This window comes from Octopus sinensis, linkage group LG27 (assembly GCF_006345805.1).
Source record: "Octopus sinensis linkage group LG27, ASM634580v1, whole genome shotgun sequence".
Lineage (NCBI taxonomy): Eukaryota > Metazoa > Mollusca > Cephalopoda > Octopoda > Octopodidae > Octopus > Octopus sinensis.
Genome location: NC_043023.1, coordinates 20,334,942 through 20,352,009, shown reverse-complemented (window position 1 = coordinate 20,352,009; position 17,068 = coordinate 20,334,942). Strand labels below are relative to the sequence as shown.

General features: G+C 45.8%; 1 protein-coding gene across 4 annotated transcripts in view; it reads right to left on the bottom strand.

Moving 5' to 3' along the window:
• Positions 1–16,235, bottom strand: part of LOC115225304 (IQ motif and SEC7 domain-containing protein 2) — a 118,947-nt gene extending 102,712 nt beyond the window's left edge. For all 4 annotated transcript variants that reach the window (XM_029796246.2, XM_029796247.2, XM_036514368.1 and 1 more), the window contains exon 1: positions 13,701–16,235. In XM_029796246.2, coding sequence (XP_029652106.1) covers positions 13,701–16,108 — 2,408 coding nt within the window. In that variant the 5' untranslated portion in view covers positions 16,109–16,235. The remainder of the gene's footprint in view (positions 1–13,700) is intronic.
• Between the last annotated feature and the right edge of the window lie 833 nt (positions 16,236–17,068).

Here is a 17,068-nt window from a genome sequence, read left to right as displayed (position 1 = left end):
ACTTGCCCAAGGTGCCACGAAGTGGGTCTGAACCCGGAACCGTGTAGTTCGTAAGCAAGCTACTTACCACACAGCCACTCCTGTGCCTATAAATAAATATATTCTTTTATTCGTTTACTTGCTTCAGTAATGTGACTGTGGCCATGCTGGAACACCACCTTAAAGGGTGTAAGGGTGTTAGTTAAAGAAATCAACCCCAGGACTTATTCTTTGTAAGTACTTATTCTATCAGTTTCTTTAGCCGAACAGCTAAGTTACGGGGATGTAAACACACCGACACTGGTTGTCAAGCGATGGCAGGTGAACAAACACAGACACACACACTTTATTAAATAAAGCATATTACTCTACCTCTGGTATTTGAGTACTCTTTTTTCCACCTTGTTTCGCATTTATGTGCTTATACCAGTGTGTGTGTGTGTGTGTATATATGTATGTATACGATGGGCTTCTTCAGCTTCTGTCTACCAACTCTACTCACAAGACTTTGGACTTTTAGTTGAAGGCTACCAAACCTGCCACACACACACAACTTCAGCTTTATATAGAGAGAGATTACACGGTTGTGGAGGGATTTGGCTGTACTTTCTAGCATGGAAAATGACCTTGTAGAGGCAGTGTTGTGTGCGTTCCTCTAGGGACAACACTAACAGCCCCAGGAAAGGTGATTCAGTCCATTAAACCAGACCCCCTCCATGCCACCCTCTTTCCAACCCACAGCTCCAGTCCTTAATACAACAAACAGCCCCTCCCTTGGACCTTACTCTGTTCCCCCACCCCCACCACGCCTCAATCTCTTCCCCACATTAATAACAAAGCTGTGAGAACCAGGAGGGCCCCCACCCCCTACCAGAGAAGGGTTATGAAGAAAGATCAAAGGAAAGGGTCTGGTGAGGGCGGAGGAGCCGTAGGCGTGAAAGCGAGGGGGCGGGGGTTGTGTTAATGTACTTTATATCATTTAGCCCCAGGATAGTCCTGATCCAGGCAGGCCTGTAATCAAACATGATCCAGGTGTGACCATCCCATCTTTTATTCAGGCATAGTGTATCTAGGACTACATTGCCTAATGTGCAGTATAGTATTTAGTGCCTATAATTGTTGTTTAGCCCCAGGTCAGTCCTGATCCAGATAGACCTATGATCAAAGACGTTCCAGCCGTGACCATCCCATCTTATATTCAGGCGTAGTGTATCTAGGACTACATTATCTAATGTACAGTATAGTAGTATTAGTAGCTATAGTTGCTGTTGTTGTGTAGCCCCAGGTCAGTCCTGATCAAAGACGTTCCAGCTGTGACCATCCCATCTTTTATTCAGGCCTAATGTATCTAGGACTACATTATCTAATGTACAGTATAGTAGTTAGTATTAGTGGCTATAGCTGTTATTTAGCTCCAGGACAGTTTGCCGGGGGGGGGGTATTCCTAGAAGTACATGCACCACAATTAGACAGGATGGTCACGGCTAGAGCGCTTATGATCACCAACACCACTCCGAACAACCAGCCAGCCAACAAACCCCCGCGTGCAACCCTCTGAAAAATAATAACCAATGTCACTCCTCACCGTCACAAACCACCACCTGCCCCCCCCCCCCATCCACCGGCGGCGCTCCAGCCCCGACCACCACCACCACCACCGCCGCCGCCGCCACTACCCATCACTGGAGCGCCCATAAACAACAGACGCCGTCGCAGCAAACATTATCCTCCACCACCACCGCCACCACCCCTACCACCACCGCCTATACTACATAATCTCCCCCCCCCTTCTATTCCTAAAATTGACTCAGTGCCTTCGGCATTCCTTTGTAGTTGCTAATCTCAAAGATAACGACACCCCCTCCTCTTCCCTCCCCCACGCCGCCACCTCCTGTCTCGTGCTGCTGCTGTTGTCAATGGTGATGACGCTGTTGATTAGCGTTCAACAGGGTGTTTAAAACTACTACAGCACAAACCACCACACCCCCCCGACCACTACTACTTTGATGAGGATAAGGTGGTGGTGGTGGTGGTGGTGGTGGTGGTGGTGGTGGTGGCTGCGGTAGTTGTAGTGATTGGTGGAGGCGATGGTGGTGGTGAGGTTAGTGGTGGTAGTGGTAGTAATAGTAGTGGTGGTGGTAGTAGCAGTGGTGGTGGTTGTAGTGGTGGTGGTAGTAGTAGTGGTGATGGTGGTGGTGGTGGTAGTAGTGGCGGTGGTAGTAATAGTAGTGGTGGTGGTAGTAGCAGTGGTGGTGGTTGTAGTGGTGGTGGTAGTAGTAGTGGTGATGGTAGTGGTAGTAGTAAGTGCTGCTGGTGGTGGTGGTGGTGGTAGTGGTGGTGGTGGTAGTAATAGTAGTGGTGGTGGTAGTAGCAGTGGTGGTGGTTGTAGTGGTGGTGGTAGTGGTAGTAGTAAGTGCTGCTGGTGGTGGTGGTGGTGGTAGTAGTGGCGGTGGTGGTGGTGGTGTTGTTTTCACCGCGCGTGCATGGCGGTGGTGGCGTTGTTGTATTTACGGCGTCTGTCTGTGCGTCACACATTTGACAACAAACACTCTTCCAAGCCACGCTGCTCCCCCCAACCACCTCCCAGCGTCACACTTCCTCTTACTGCACCCCCTCACCCTCTCCTCTTCCCCCCTCTGAGGAACGGGGAGGGGGAGAAGATGACTGTGCCGCAGCAGTGGTGGCGGTAGTAGTAGTGGTAGTATTAGCAGTGGTGGTAGTTGTAGTGGTAGTTATGGTGGTGGTAGTAGTGGTTATGGTGGTAGTTGTAGTGGTAGTTATGGTGGTGGTAGTAGTGGCAGTAGTCATAGTGGTGGTGGTGGTGGTGATGCTGCTATAGTAGAGATGATGGTGTTGGTGGTAGTACCACAGTATTGGCAGCAGTACAGTAGTGTCATTGACGTGCGAGTAGTGTGATGGATATGGTGTTTGTTAGTGGCGGATGTTTTGGTGGTAGTAGACGTATTTGTGGTGGGTGGGTGTGAGGTGGCTGTAGCTGTTGTTTAGCCCCAGGTCAGTTCCGATAGAGACAGACCTATGATCAAAGACGTTCCAGCTGTGACCATCCCATCTTTTACTCAGGCATAGTGTATCTAGGACTACATTATCTAATGTATAGTACAGGAGTCAGTAGCTATAGTTGTTGCTTAGCCCTAGGTCAGTCCCGATAAAGTCAGACCTATGATCATAGACGTTCCATCTGTGACCATCCCATCTATAATTCAGGCCTAGTGTATCTAGGACTACATAATCTAATGTACAGTATGGGAGTTAGTAGCTATAGTTGTTGCTTAGCCCTAGGTCAGTCTTGATCCAGACAGGCCTATGATCAAAGATGTTCCATCTGTGACCATCCCATCTATAATTCAGGCCTAGTGTATCTAGGACTACATTATCTAATGTACAGTATGGGAGTTAGTAGCTATAGTTGTTGCTTAGCCCCAGGTCAGTCTTGATCCAGACAGACCTATGATCAAAGACGTTCCAGCTGTGACCATCCCATCTCCTATTCAAGCCTAGTGTACCTAGGACTACATTATCAAATGTATAGTACAGGAGTTAGTATTAGTGGTTGTAGCTAACAAAGAAATGAAAGTAACAATTAAAACTCCCAATAGGGGGAATAATAATAATGATAATAATTAATTCTCGTTTATTGGCCACAAGGGCCAACAAAAATCAATTAAAATATAAAGGGACAAAACACAGGACGGAAGTTACAAAAAGGGTTTTGTCCGTTTGAAAGGTCCATGTAAAAAATGCAAGATAACAACGAAAAATATAACAAAAATAAAACTCCCAATAGGGGGAGATGCTTCGAAAGGTTACTCGTGGAAAAACCCATGAAAACCACGGGAGCCTGGTCAAAAGGGAGGTAGAGAGCCCCTTTCTCCTTTTATATTACCTTTTAATTTTTCACAGGTGTAACCTCAGAATTGGTCCATTTTCTTCCGACATTAATAATAAAAACCCTTTCTACAAATTTGGGGGAGGGAGAGGGGGGCCAGTCGATTAGATCGGCCCCAGAATGCAACTGGTATTTAATTTATCGACCCTGAAAGAATGAAAGGCAAAGTTGACCTCGGCGGAATTCGAACCCAGAATATAGCAGACGAAATACTGCTAAATATTTCACCTGGCATGCTAACGATTCTGCCAGCACGCCACCTTTAATAAGAATGATTGCAAATATCTGCCACAAGGGTAGCTTGTGGGAGGGGAATAAAGTCAATTATATTGACTCCAGTGTATCACTGGTACTTAATTTATTGACCTGTGAAAGGATGGAAGGCTACGTCGACCTCTGTGGAATTTGAACTCAGAACACAAAGACAGACGAAATACCTGTTTCTTTATTACCCACAAGGGGCTAAACATAGAGGGGACAAACAAGGACAGACATAGGTATTAAGTCGATTACATCGACCCCAGTGCGTAACTGGTACTTAATTTATCAACCCCGAAAGGATGAAAGGCAAAGTTGACCTCTGTGGAATTTGAACTCAGAACACAAAGACAGACGAAATACCTGTTTCTTTATTACCCACAAGGGGCTAAACACAGAGGGGACAAACAAGGACAGACATAGGTATTAAGTCGATTACATCGACCCCAGTGCGTAACTGGTACTTAATTTATCAACCCCGAAAGGATGAAAGGCAAAGTTGACCTCTGTGGAATTTGAACTCAGAACACAAAGACAGACGAAATACCTGTTTCTTTATTACCCACAAGGGGCTAAACACAGAGGGGACAAACAAGGACAGACATAGGTATTAAGTCGATTACATCGACCCCAGTGCGTAACTGGTACTTAATTTATCGACCCCGAAAGGATGAAAGGCAAAGTCGACCTCGGCGGGATTTGAACTCAGAACACAAAGACAGACGAAATACCGATGTACGCCACAAGCCCAGAAGGAATACAAGAGATGCCATGACAATATAGCGAGGATTGTCCATTGGACACTTTGCAACAAGTTGGGACTTGACAGAACAAAAGATTGGTACGGCCACAAATCTGAAGGCATTGTTGAAAATAGAAATGCAAAGATCCTGTGGGATTTTATGATTCTGTGCGACCATGAGATAGAGAATAGGAAGCCAGACATAGTCTTAATTGAGAAAGAAAGCAAACGATGCTGGATCATAGACATAGCATGCCCAGCCGACAACAAGGATAAGGAAGAAAGAAAAGTCGAGAGATATGACAGGTTAGCTTGGGAGGTTAAGCAGTTGTGGTCGATGAAAAAGGTGGTAGTAGTACCAATAATTGTCGGAGCCCTGGGAACTGTGAGCAAAAATCTCGAGAAGTACATGGAACAAATAGGGGCTGCAATAAGGGTGGATCACTCGCAGAAAACAGCACTAACAGGCTTCTTTCAGTTTCCGTCTACCAAATCCACTCACAAGGCTTTGGTCTGCCCGGGGCTATAGTAGAAGACACTTGCCCAAGGTGTCACGCAGTGGGACTGAACCCGGAACCATGTGGTTGGTAAGCAAGCTATTTACCACACAGCCACTCCTGCGCCTATATATATATATAGATGTATGTATGCATATGTTTTATTTGTTAAATTGTTATATATATATATATATATATATATATATATATATATATATATATACACACATATATATACTAGGGGCTTCTTTCAGTTTCCGTCTACCAAATCCACTCACAAGGCTTTGGTCTGCCCGGGGCTATAGCAGAAGACACTTGCCCAAGATGCCACGCAGTGGGACTGAACCCGGAACCATGTGGTTGGGAAGCAAGCTACTTACCACACAGCCACTCCACACACACAAACGCACATCTGAAAGCACAGATGCCTAGAATGACATATCCTGTAACATGCGGCAGCAGCAGTAGCAGCCTGTATTTGTAGGCAGGTGATGATTCACTACACCCCCCCCTCACTTTCATAGATGATTGCATGAAGCCTTGCAGCAGGGCACCACACGCACGCACACACAGTCAATTGCCCAAATCACACCAGTGGTGCATTTAGGCAGCCACACACGGATTGACACAGACATACAGCTACGTACGCAGGCACACACACACACACACACACACACAGAGGCACATACACAGATATGGGCACACACACACACACACAGAGGCACATACACAGATATGGGCACACACACACACACACGCACACACATACACAGATCCACATACACAAATACATGTGCACACATACACACACACACACACACAGAGGCACATACACAGATATGGGCACACACACACACACACACAGATCCACATACACAAATACATGTGCACACATACACACACACACACACACAGAGGCACATACACAGATATGGGCACACACACACACACACATACACAGATCCACATACACAGATATGTGCACACATACACACACACACACACACACACACACACACAGATCCACATACACAAATACATGTGCACACATACACACACACACACACATAAACAGATATATGCACACGCACACACACATAAACATATGCACACACACACGCAAACAGATATATGCACACACACACACCCAGAGAGGCACATACAGGCATGCACACACACACACACACACACCAAACTACAAAGCCAGATCAGCAGTTCCCAATCAGTAGAGAAACTGAAATTATGGATTATCAATATAAGGTGGAGGGGGGGGGGGCAGAGAGAGAATTGTGTTTAAAGGGAAAATAATGGGAATACACCCCCCTCCCTCACCCCCAACACACACTGTTCCAGATGTGCTGACAATCTGAAGTTATGGCAGGTTGAAATGTCACCACCACCACCACCACCACCACCACTGCAACCATGAAGAATGGAGCCCCCCCCCCCAGCTCCCTTTTCTCTATAGGGCTGGGTAGTAGGATAAATAGTCACAGTGGTATCTAAGGGGACCCACACCTGCCTACCCCACCACCACTTGATGAATACTCTTTTACTTGTTTCAGCCATTTGACTGTGGCCATGCTGGAGCACCTTGCTTTAGTCGAGCAAATTGACCCCAGGACTTATTCTTTGTAAGCCCAGTACTTATTCTATCAGTCCCTTTTGCCAAACGGCTAAGTGACAGGGACATAAACACACCAGCATCGGTTGTCAAGCAATGTTGGGGAGATAAACACAGACATACACATATATATATACACATATATGATGGGCTTCTTTCAGTCTCCGTCTACCAAATCCACTCACAAGGCTTTGGTCAGCCCGGGGCTATAGCAGAAGACACTTGCCCAAGATACCATGCAGTGGGACTGAACCCGGAACCATGTGGTTGGTAAGCAAGCTACAGGAGTGGCTGTGTGGTAAGTAGCTTGTTTACCAACCACATGGTTCCGGGTTCAGTCCCACTGCGTGGCACCTTCGGTAAGTGTCTCCTACTATAGCCCCGGGCCGACCAATGCCTTGTGAGTGGATTTGGTAGACGGAAACTGAAAGAAGCCGTCGTATAAATGTATATATATATATATATGCGTGTGTCTGTGTTTGTCCCCCTAGCATTGCTTGACAACCGATGCTAGTGTGTTTATGTCCCCGTCACTTAGCGGTCGGCAAAAAGAGACCGATAGAATAAGTACTAGGCTTCCAAAGAATAAGTCCTGTGGTCGATTTGTTCGACTAAAGGCATTGCTCCAGCATGGCCACAGTCAAATGCTTAAAATAATAAAAGAATACATACACATCCATATACAAATAATTATTTGGACTTTGGTTTTATGGTTAGTGTTTACCATTTACCCTTTTGATACCAACCTGGCTGAAACCACCTTTGGCCCTGTCGTACAAATGTTTTGTTTTTTTAAGTTCTGAATTAAAATCTTCCACCAAACCTTAGTCACAATTTATGTTCCTAACACTTAGCTTAAGGATAACTAAGTTATTTTACTAAATTCTTTGTTATATTTAAAATTAATTGAAGGAAACCCAGAGCATCTCAACAGAAATACATTAACGAAAGGGTTGAAGCACTCTCACCATTTAGGCTACCTGATGTCATCCGCAGTTATGATATAATTCTAACTGGATCTACGTCAGGAATTCATTGAGTTTATAATGAATGCGGGAAATGGAAAATGGAATTAGCAAGAATCTTTGAAGATTCTTTCTAATTCCATTTCCCATTTCCTGCATTCATCTCACTCCGGGTTTGATCTTGTTTTGAACTTGCACACTTTGTTAATTTCCGTAAAAATTTATTTTCTTTTTTGCACGCTGTTCAGCTGAAAGTATTTGTAGTCAGTTACACACGCACACGTGTTTCTGTATGCCCATTTATAGAAATTAATGTTATGTGTGTGTGTGTGTCTATGAGTGAAGGGGTGTGATGTAACGTATACGTACATAAATACATATCTCTCTCTTTTACTCTTTTACTTGTTTCAGTCATTTGACTGCGGCCATGCTGGAGCACCGCCTTTAATCGAGCAACTTGACCCCGGGACTTATTCTTTTGTAAGCCCAGTACTTATTCTATCGGTCTCTTTTGCCGAACCGCTAAGTGACGGGGACGTAAACACACCAGCACCGGTTGTCAAGCAATGCTAGGGGGACAAACACAAACACAGACACATACATATATATACATATATACGACGGGCTTCTTTCAGTTTCTGTCTACCAAATCCACTCACAAGGCATTGGTCGGCCCGAGGCTATAGTAGAAGACACTTGCCCAAGGTGCCACGCAGTGAGACTGAACCCGGAACCCTGTGGTTGGTAAACAAGCTACTTACCACACAGACACTCCTGTGCCTATATGCATACATCTTTTTTCTATGTATGTGTGTGAGAGAGAGAGTGATGTCTAAGTGGCACTCTCTTTCTCTCTCACACACACACATATATATATATATCATACACACGTCCAGACCCCTCCTACGCACTAATAGGTGGTCATTCAACCCTTTTATCAACCCTATTATCTCCCCTTATTTCGCTCTCGCGTCTCATGTTTGATCTTTGACCTCTGGCCGAAATCAGATCGCCATGTTGATTCGTTAGCTACTGCATGCATTTTTTTTCTCTCCTTCTTTCTGTGTTTTTCTCTCTCTGTGTATCTTTCTGTTGAAGAGCGTAGGCTCGAAACGTTAAAGACTTGTTTTATTTATATTTCCTGAGCGCCATACTAATACAATTGTTTGTTTGTTTTCCACCTGCCTTCGTCTTTTGTCTATTTTCATAAAGCTTCCCGTTATCATCATCATCATCATCGTTTAGCGTCCGTTTTCCATGCTAGCATGGGTTGGACGGTTCTACTGGGGTCTGTGAAGCCAGAAGGCTTCATCAGGCCCAGTCAAATCTGGCAGTGTTTCTACGGCTAGATGCCCTTCCTAACGCCAACCACTCCGTGAGTGTAGTGGGTGCTTTTTACGTGCCACCCGCACTGGTGCCAGACAGAGCTGGCAAACGGCCACGAACGGATGGTGCTTTTTATGTGCCACCGGCACGAGGGCCAGGCGAGGCTGGCAACGGACACGAAACGGGGCGGTGCTGGCAACGGTCGCGAAACGGAAAGTTCTCTTACATGCCACCGGCACTGGTAACACATCTGCAATTTCCATTGATCGATTTCCATTGATCGATTTCGATTCTGATCCTCACTTGCCTCAACGGGTCTTCACAAGTAGAGTTTCGACATGCCACCGGCACTGGTAACACATCCGCAATTTCCATTGATCGATTCGATTCTGATCCTCACTTGCCTCAACACGTCTTCACAAGTAGAGTTTTGTGTCCCAAAAAGGGAAGGTATGCATACGTAGGCTGGCTCCATCCCATGTAGAAGGCCACGGGTTATGGACTCACTTGTCCTTCCGGGTCTTCTCGCGCACAGCACACTTCCAGAGGTCTCGGTCTCTAGTCATTTCCTCAGTGAGACCTAAAGTTTGAAGGTCGTGCTTCACCACCTCGTCCCAGGTTTTTCTGGGTCTGCCTCTTCCACAGGTTCCCTCAACCGCTAGGGTGTGGCACTTTTTCACACAACTATCTTCATCCATTCTCGCCACATGACCATACCAGCGCAAACGTCTCTCTTGCACACCACAACTGATGCTTCTTAGGTCCAGCTTTTCTCTCAAGGTACTTACACTCTGTCGATTATGAACACTGACATTACACATCCATCGGAGCATACTGGCTTCATTTCTTGCGAGCTTACTCATATCCTCAGCAGTCATGGCCCATGTTTCACTGCCATGTAGCATGGCTGTTCGTACACACGCATCATACAGTCTGCCTTTCACTCTGTGCGAGAGGCCTTTTGTCACCAGCAGAGGTAAGAGCTCTCTGAACTTTGCCCAAGCTATTCTTACTCTAGCAGTTACATTTTCAGCACACCCGCCCCCGCTGCTGACTTGGTCACCTAGGTAACGGAAACTATCAACTATTTCTAGTTTTTCTCCCTGGAAAGTGACGGAAGTTGGTCTCAGAGCATTTTCAGTGTTTATTGTTCCTGAGCATCTGCCACATACAAAACCATCTTCCTAGTTAGCCTTCCTTTGACATTGCTGCATCTCATATATATATATATGTGGAGGCGCAATGGCCCAGTGGTTAGGTCAGCGGACTCGCGGTCGTAGGATCGCGGTTTCGATTCCCAGACCGGGCGTTGTTAGTGTTTATTGAGCGAAAGCACCTAAATCTCCACGAGGCTCCGGCAGGGGATGGTGGTGATCCCTGCTGTACTCTTTCACTACAACTTTCTCTCACTCTTTCTTCTGTTGGCCTGTTCGCTTAGCCAGTGGGGTGGCGTCATTTGAAGGCTAAAACAATGCAAAGGGCATTGTGACCAGCGATGTGTAGCAACATCTGATAGCCTGGACGGTCACGGTGATATATATATGAAAGAAAGAATGGAGTCGAACGAAGATGTTAACAAAATTCCTTTACTCTCGACATGTTTCGAAGACAGCATATTTTTCTCTCTCACACACAATCACACACAGACACAAATGCAGTTATATACACACACACAAACATTCGCACTCATTAACACAAGCACACACCTGCACATCTCCATACATACAGCAAACATACTGTTCCCTACCTATTTTTACTTCCTCCTTCTACCCATTTTTGACATCATTGCTTATAACTGATTTTTAAAAAAAAAACACTCATTATCGCTGTGATCACCATGTAGGCAATCATCGAAATTTTTGTTCAACTTGTGGTTGAGAGAGGCTCCTTATCTTTCCTGATGAGAAGATTGCATAATGCACCCTTTATTCCTTCGGAATGAGAAAATGTTGTCTTCGAAACATGTGTCGAGAGTAAATGAATTTTGTTAACATCTTCGTTCGACTCCATTCTTTCATTTATTCATATACAACACACAAATTTCTGCACAAGAACCCGGAGTTTCTACCCTTGACAGGTCGCTTCAACCGTGTTTTCTGACGTGAATTTGCTACCCAGGTTTCGGTTCAGCGAATTTTCCATGCTGACGATAAACATAGGATAATTCATTCGCATACTTAAATATATATATATATATATATACACATGCACAGATATACGCATACACATACACTTATGTATACGAGTGAGTGGATAAATGTAAGAAAGAGGCACTCCACATGTCTGGTATGTGTTACGTTATCTAAACAGTTTGATTCAGCCCTTCACACACACACACACACACAATGGGCTTCTTTCAGTTTCACTAACAATCAGCACTGGATTAGCCTTTAAGCAAAACAGGCACAAACTTAAAGCATCAAGGGAAAGGGGACACCACAGAAATAGTAAATGGTCTACACTACTAAAGAAAATCACTTTAAACTTGCTGAAATAATATTCAAAGTGGTTTACATGATTGGAAATATAAAATCGAAGGGTTTGTGGGGTCGCAGTGAGGATCTGATCAAAGATTTTGCAAATATAAATAAAATATACAAAAATAGACATTTTCTAGCTTTTGAAAAATAAATAAAATTTTGAAGCACTTAGGGCCTCAATGGGTCTAAACCAGGCCCTGCACAGAAGCAGATGGGTTACATGAGATCAATTTTGAGGATCTGGTCAAAGACTTTGCGATAAAAAAAAAAAATTGAGAAAACCTTTCAAATATAAATAAAATGGAAGGATACAAAAATAAACATTATTTCCCAGGTTTTCGTTTTGTTTCATTTTGAATTACATATATTTATGGGGGCAACGAAATCTTTAATGAGCTTAGGGCCTTTATGGGTCTTAATCTGGCCCTGCTAACAAGGTTTTGGTCTATCCAGGGTTATAGCAGAAAGCACCTGCCTAAGGCTCCATGCAGGGCTGTGGAGTTTGAAACAATTAAGGGGCAGCTGGAGTCGGTAAAACTATTCTGATTCCAACTCACAATGCCTTTATTCTTTAACTAGCAGTATCGCCCGGCGTTGCTCGGGTTTGTAAGGGAAATAATTATATAAGCATTTTCAGAGATGTAAAGTATAATAGCCATCTCAATATGGCTAACCACAAAGGGGGGGGTGTTACTGTAGCTTTTTACGTTCTGAGATTTAATAATACATTTTTAGAGAGTTACTTCCCTTATATAATAGCAAAAAAAATGCATTAAAAATGGGAAAAAATGGTAAATTTTTTTTTAAATCGTAGACGCATCATAGACACGCGCTAATACCCAGAAGGGCTCGATATGAATCACGACTATAAGATACCCGGTTTTGGTTAAACTGCACCGCAAAATGTGGGAGTAGTTAGGAATCTAAATCGTAGGAGACAGACAGACACACAACCTCACTTTTATATATAAAGATATAAACCAGTTATAACATAAAGGCCTACTCTAAATATAAACGTATGCTTTGTGAGATTTGTAGACCACAATCGCTTGATTACATAAAGAAGAGTCAAAGCTGAAGTTTTTCCAGTTTTATATTTAAGAGATGAGGAATTATTTACATTTGACGGATATTTGTCCTCATCTTGTTTGTTGTTAACACAACCTTACGGCTGATATACCCTCCAGCCATCTTCAGGTGTCTTGGGGAAATTTCGAACCTGGGTTCTCATTCCTAAGGTATTTTTCCATGTTGTTGTTGTTGTTATTATTATTATTATCATTCAGGTCACAGGCATATGGCATAGTGGTTAAGAGCGTGGGCTACTAACCCCAAGATTCCTAGTTTGATTCCAAGCAGTGACCTGAATAATAATAATAAGAAGAAGAATAAGAAGAAGAAGAAGAAGAAGAAGAATAAGAAGAAGAAGGTAAAGAAGGAGAAGAAGAATGAGAAGAAGAAGAAAGTGAATAAGGAGAAGAAGAAGGAGAAGAAGGAGGAGAAGAAGAAGAAGAAGAAGAAGAAGGAGGAGAAGAAGAAGAAGGAAAAGAAGAAGGAGAAGAAGGAGAAGGAGAAGAAGGAAAAGAAGAAAGAGAAGGAGAAGAAGGAGAAGGAGAAGAGAAGAAGAAGAAGAAGAAGGAGAAGAAGGAGAAGAAATACCTAGGAATGAGAAACCAGGTTTGTAATTTCCCCAAGACACCTGATGAAGGCTGGAGAGTATATCAGCTGAAATGCTGTGTTAACAGCAAAGAAGATGAGGACAAATATCCGTCAATTGTAAATAATGTAAATAATTGAATTTTTTTTTTTTTTTTCAACTCCACAGCTCTGCTGCCATGCAGTGGGATTGAACCTGTGACCACCTGGTTTGTAAGTGAACATGAAAGGAAAAGGAGAGAGAGAGAGAGAAAGTTGTCACTTACTTGTTGAATAGATTCAATCCTATCCTGTAGAGTCGTTTCCGTTCCTTGTCTCCGATGCGGGAGGTGACGTGCTGGTCCGGGGTCACACTAATCCGGATTTTCCGCTGGTAACTGATACTGTTTTCGCTGCCTATGCTAATGTTCTCCGAACTCACATTGTCCGAACTGGGCGAGCTGGAGCACTGCCCGTCCACGCTCTCCGGTTCACTCGTCTCCGAGATGTTGCTCATCCGCTTCACCTCTCCGCCGCCTCCCCCACCACCGCCCCCCTTGTTCATCATCGCCGACATGGCCGCCGTGCAGCCCCCCACCACCCCCACACCGCCGGCCGCCGCCGCTGCAGCCACGGCCGCGACGGTGGGCGCCGAAGGCGGCGCGGCCGCGGCACCCGACCCGGAGCCGCCGAGCACGCCCGTCGCGCTCTTCCGCTTCCAGATCGGCGACGCCTCCGGGCCACACCGATGTGAATGATGATGGTGGTGGTGTTGGTGGTGGTGGTGAGGAGGGGGAGCGACACCGGGGGTCACTTGTGGTGGCACGCCACCCAACACCTTCTTGTCCTTCAGTTCCCGCACACTGGAAACATTTCCGGCTCCCCCACCACCACCATTACCTCCGCTGTTCACACCACCACCACCGCCACCACCACTACTACCGCCGCTACCCGTGCCGCGCAGTTTCACTTTCGAATTCACATAAAACTTTATCGATTCTTCACTGAGCGTCTTCCTGTCCCCGAGTCCCGTGTCCTCGGGGGACGCTAGATCAACCTTGATTTGAACCTCCGGCGGCAGCTCTGCTGCAAAGCCGGACTCCGGATAGAGCCGGCCCATGCTGTCGCACGAGCCGCCGTGGCCGTCCTTGGTGGCGTGCAGGCGCGGGTCGAGTTGATCGACGGACGACAGGGATGACAGGACGGCCGGTTTGTGATGATGGCCGATCAACGAACCAGCTTCCTGATTGCTGCCGTCGCTATGCACGCTGTCGCTATGGAAACTATCGCTCAAAATGTCCGTCTCTTTGCTCTCCAGAAGATTCTCAAAATCCAGGCTGTGCAGGTCGACCGCGCTCTCAACAGGGGTCGCCTGCGGGGAATCACTCGCACTGCTGTCGTTTAGCTCGGGGTAGGAGTTGCGATTGTTATTCGGCTCCTGCTGCTGCATCACGTTCGTCGTGCTTGATGCCGTTATCGGCGTCGAAGAGGAAGAAGAGACGGGGCTCTGGCCTGCGTTCGTCGCCTGTCGCCGGTTGTTGCTGTTGCCACCGACTACAACCCCGGCAACGACGCCACAGCACGTACTGTTGCTCCCTTGCTGCTGCCCCTTGTTCTTGCTGCTGCTGTTGTCTCCCTTCTTCTCCGACCCCGTCACCGCCTTCTCATCACCGTCGCCGCCGCTCTTCGCCGTGATCTCGTTCTCGTCTCGCCTCTCGTACGCTTCCTCCTCCACCTCCTCCTCCTCCTCTTCTTCCTCCTCCTCCTCCATCACGTTCTCACTGGGAATACAGCTGAGGTCGATCTCGGCCGACCTCTCCAGCCGGCGCTTCTCCTTGCGCTGCTGTGCGGTCCTCCTCAGGCCCTCCACCTTCAGAGAGGCATCCAGTGACATCTGGTGATATTGCTGGGTCTGCTGCTGCTGCTGAGGGTGGTGGTGATGATGCAGTCGGTTGTCGAGGTTCTTCCGCGCCTCAATCTCCGCGATTCGCTTCCGCACGCTCTCCGATTTCTCGTGGTCCAACAGCTTCTGTTTGCTCTCCGCCATCGTCAACGCTACGCCGCCCACGCCATAATTCTGCAACCCGTCGCAGCCAGCTGCGATCCCACCCACCGTGCCACCCGTGGCTGCTGTCGTCGTCGTGGTATACTGCATCATCTCACAGCTGATTCTGTCCGTCCAGACGGTGTTGCTGCGACCCAGTTCCGACAGCCGTTTCGACAACCGGCGCTCACCAACGGAATTGCGCAACTTCTCAAAGTTCTTATTCATGCAGTATTTGCGGAAAGCGCGCTGAATCACACGTGCCGCGCGCCTCGAACGGATCGTGCCTCCGTACTTCCTCTCCAGCATCTCCAGCTGCTTCTCCTGTAAGTCTTGCGAAAGTTCATATGAGCTGGAGTGCACTCGCGACCTCTTGATCAGCTCGTCGTCTGAACGCTTAAACGAGCGTTGCCTCTGTACCTGTTGACGCTGGGCACTGTTGCACCCACCCCCGCTGCCAGCTAGGCTGATAAGACCCCCACAGCCATGCAAACCACTTCCAACCACGGTGCTGCCACTCAGCGAGGTCTGGCTCACCAATTTCGGCCGCCCCCCGCCACTGTACGTCTCATTTGACGATAACGAACAGCTGTTCACGTTGGTGGCGGGTGATGTGACGGTATTCGTGGTGGTCGGCACACTGCTCCCCATAGTGCCACCTGTGCTGCTGCTGCTGCTGTTGCTGCCTACTTTACTGCTTCCACCAGGTGGCGCTGGCGTCGGACTCGGTGTCAGGTGTGGCTTCTGTGGGAGGTCTTCGTTTGACCTGGCGCTAGTAACACTGCAAAGACACAAAAAAGAAAAAACAAAATATAAATACACATGTTAAATATTGTGAACACTGCGAGTGTATATATACTTATATACATATATATATACACACACACAAAATATTCTACATAAATATTATATACACACATTAAATATTTTATATGCAAATATATACACAAATATTTTATACACAAATATACACACATTAAATATTTTATAATCAAATATATACACACACTAAATATTCTATGTAAAAATATATACACACACTAAATATTTTATGCACAAATATATACACAAATATTTTATATATAAAAAATATACACATCAAATATTTTATAATCAAATATATACACATATCAAATATTTTATGTAAAAATATATACACACAAATCTATGTATATACAGAAGTAGAGGAACAGATGTGTGGCAAGAAGTTTGCGTCCCAACCACATGGTTCTGGGTTCAATCCCACTGTATGACATCTTGAGCAAGTGTGTTCTGCTGTAGCTTTGGGTTGACCAGAGCCTTGTGAGTGGATTTGGTAGACGGAAACCGAAAGAAGCCTGTTGTATGTATGTGCGTGTATATACTCTCTCTTTTTACTCTTTTACTTGTTTCAGTCATTTGACTGCGGCCATGCTGGAGCACCGCCTTTAGTCGAGCAATTCGACCCCGGGACTTATTCTTTGTAAGCCCAGTACTCATTCTATCGGTCTCTTTTGCCGAACTGCTAAGTGACGGGGACGTAAACACACCAGCATCGGTTGTCAAGCAATGCTAGGGGGACAAACACAGACACACAAACATATACACACACACTTGTATATATATATACAT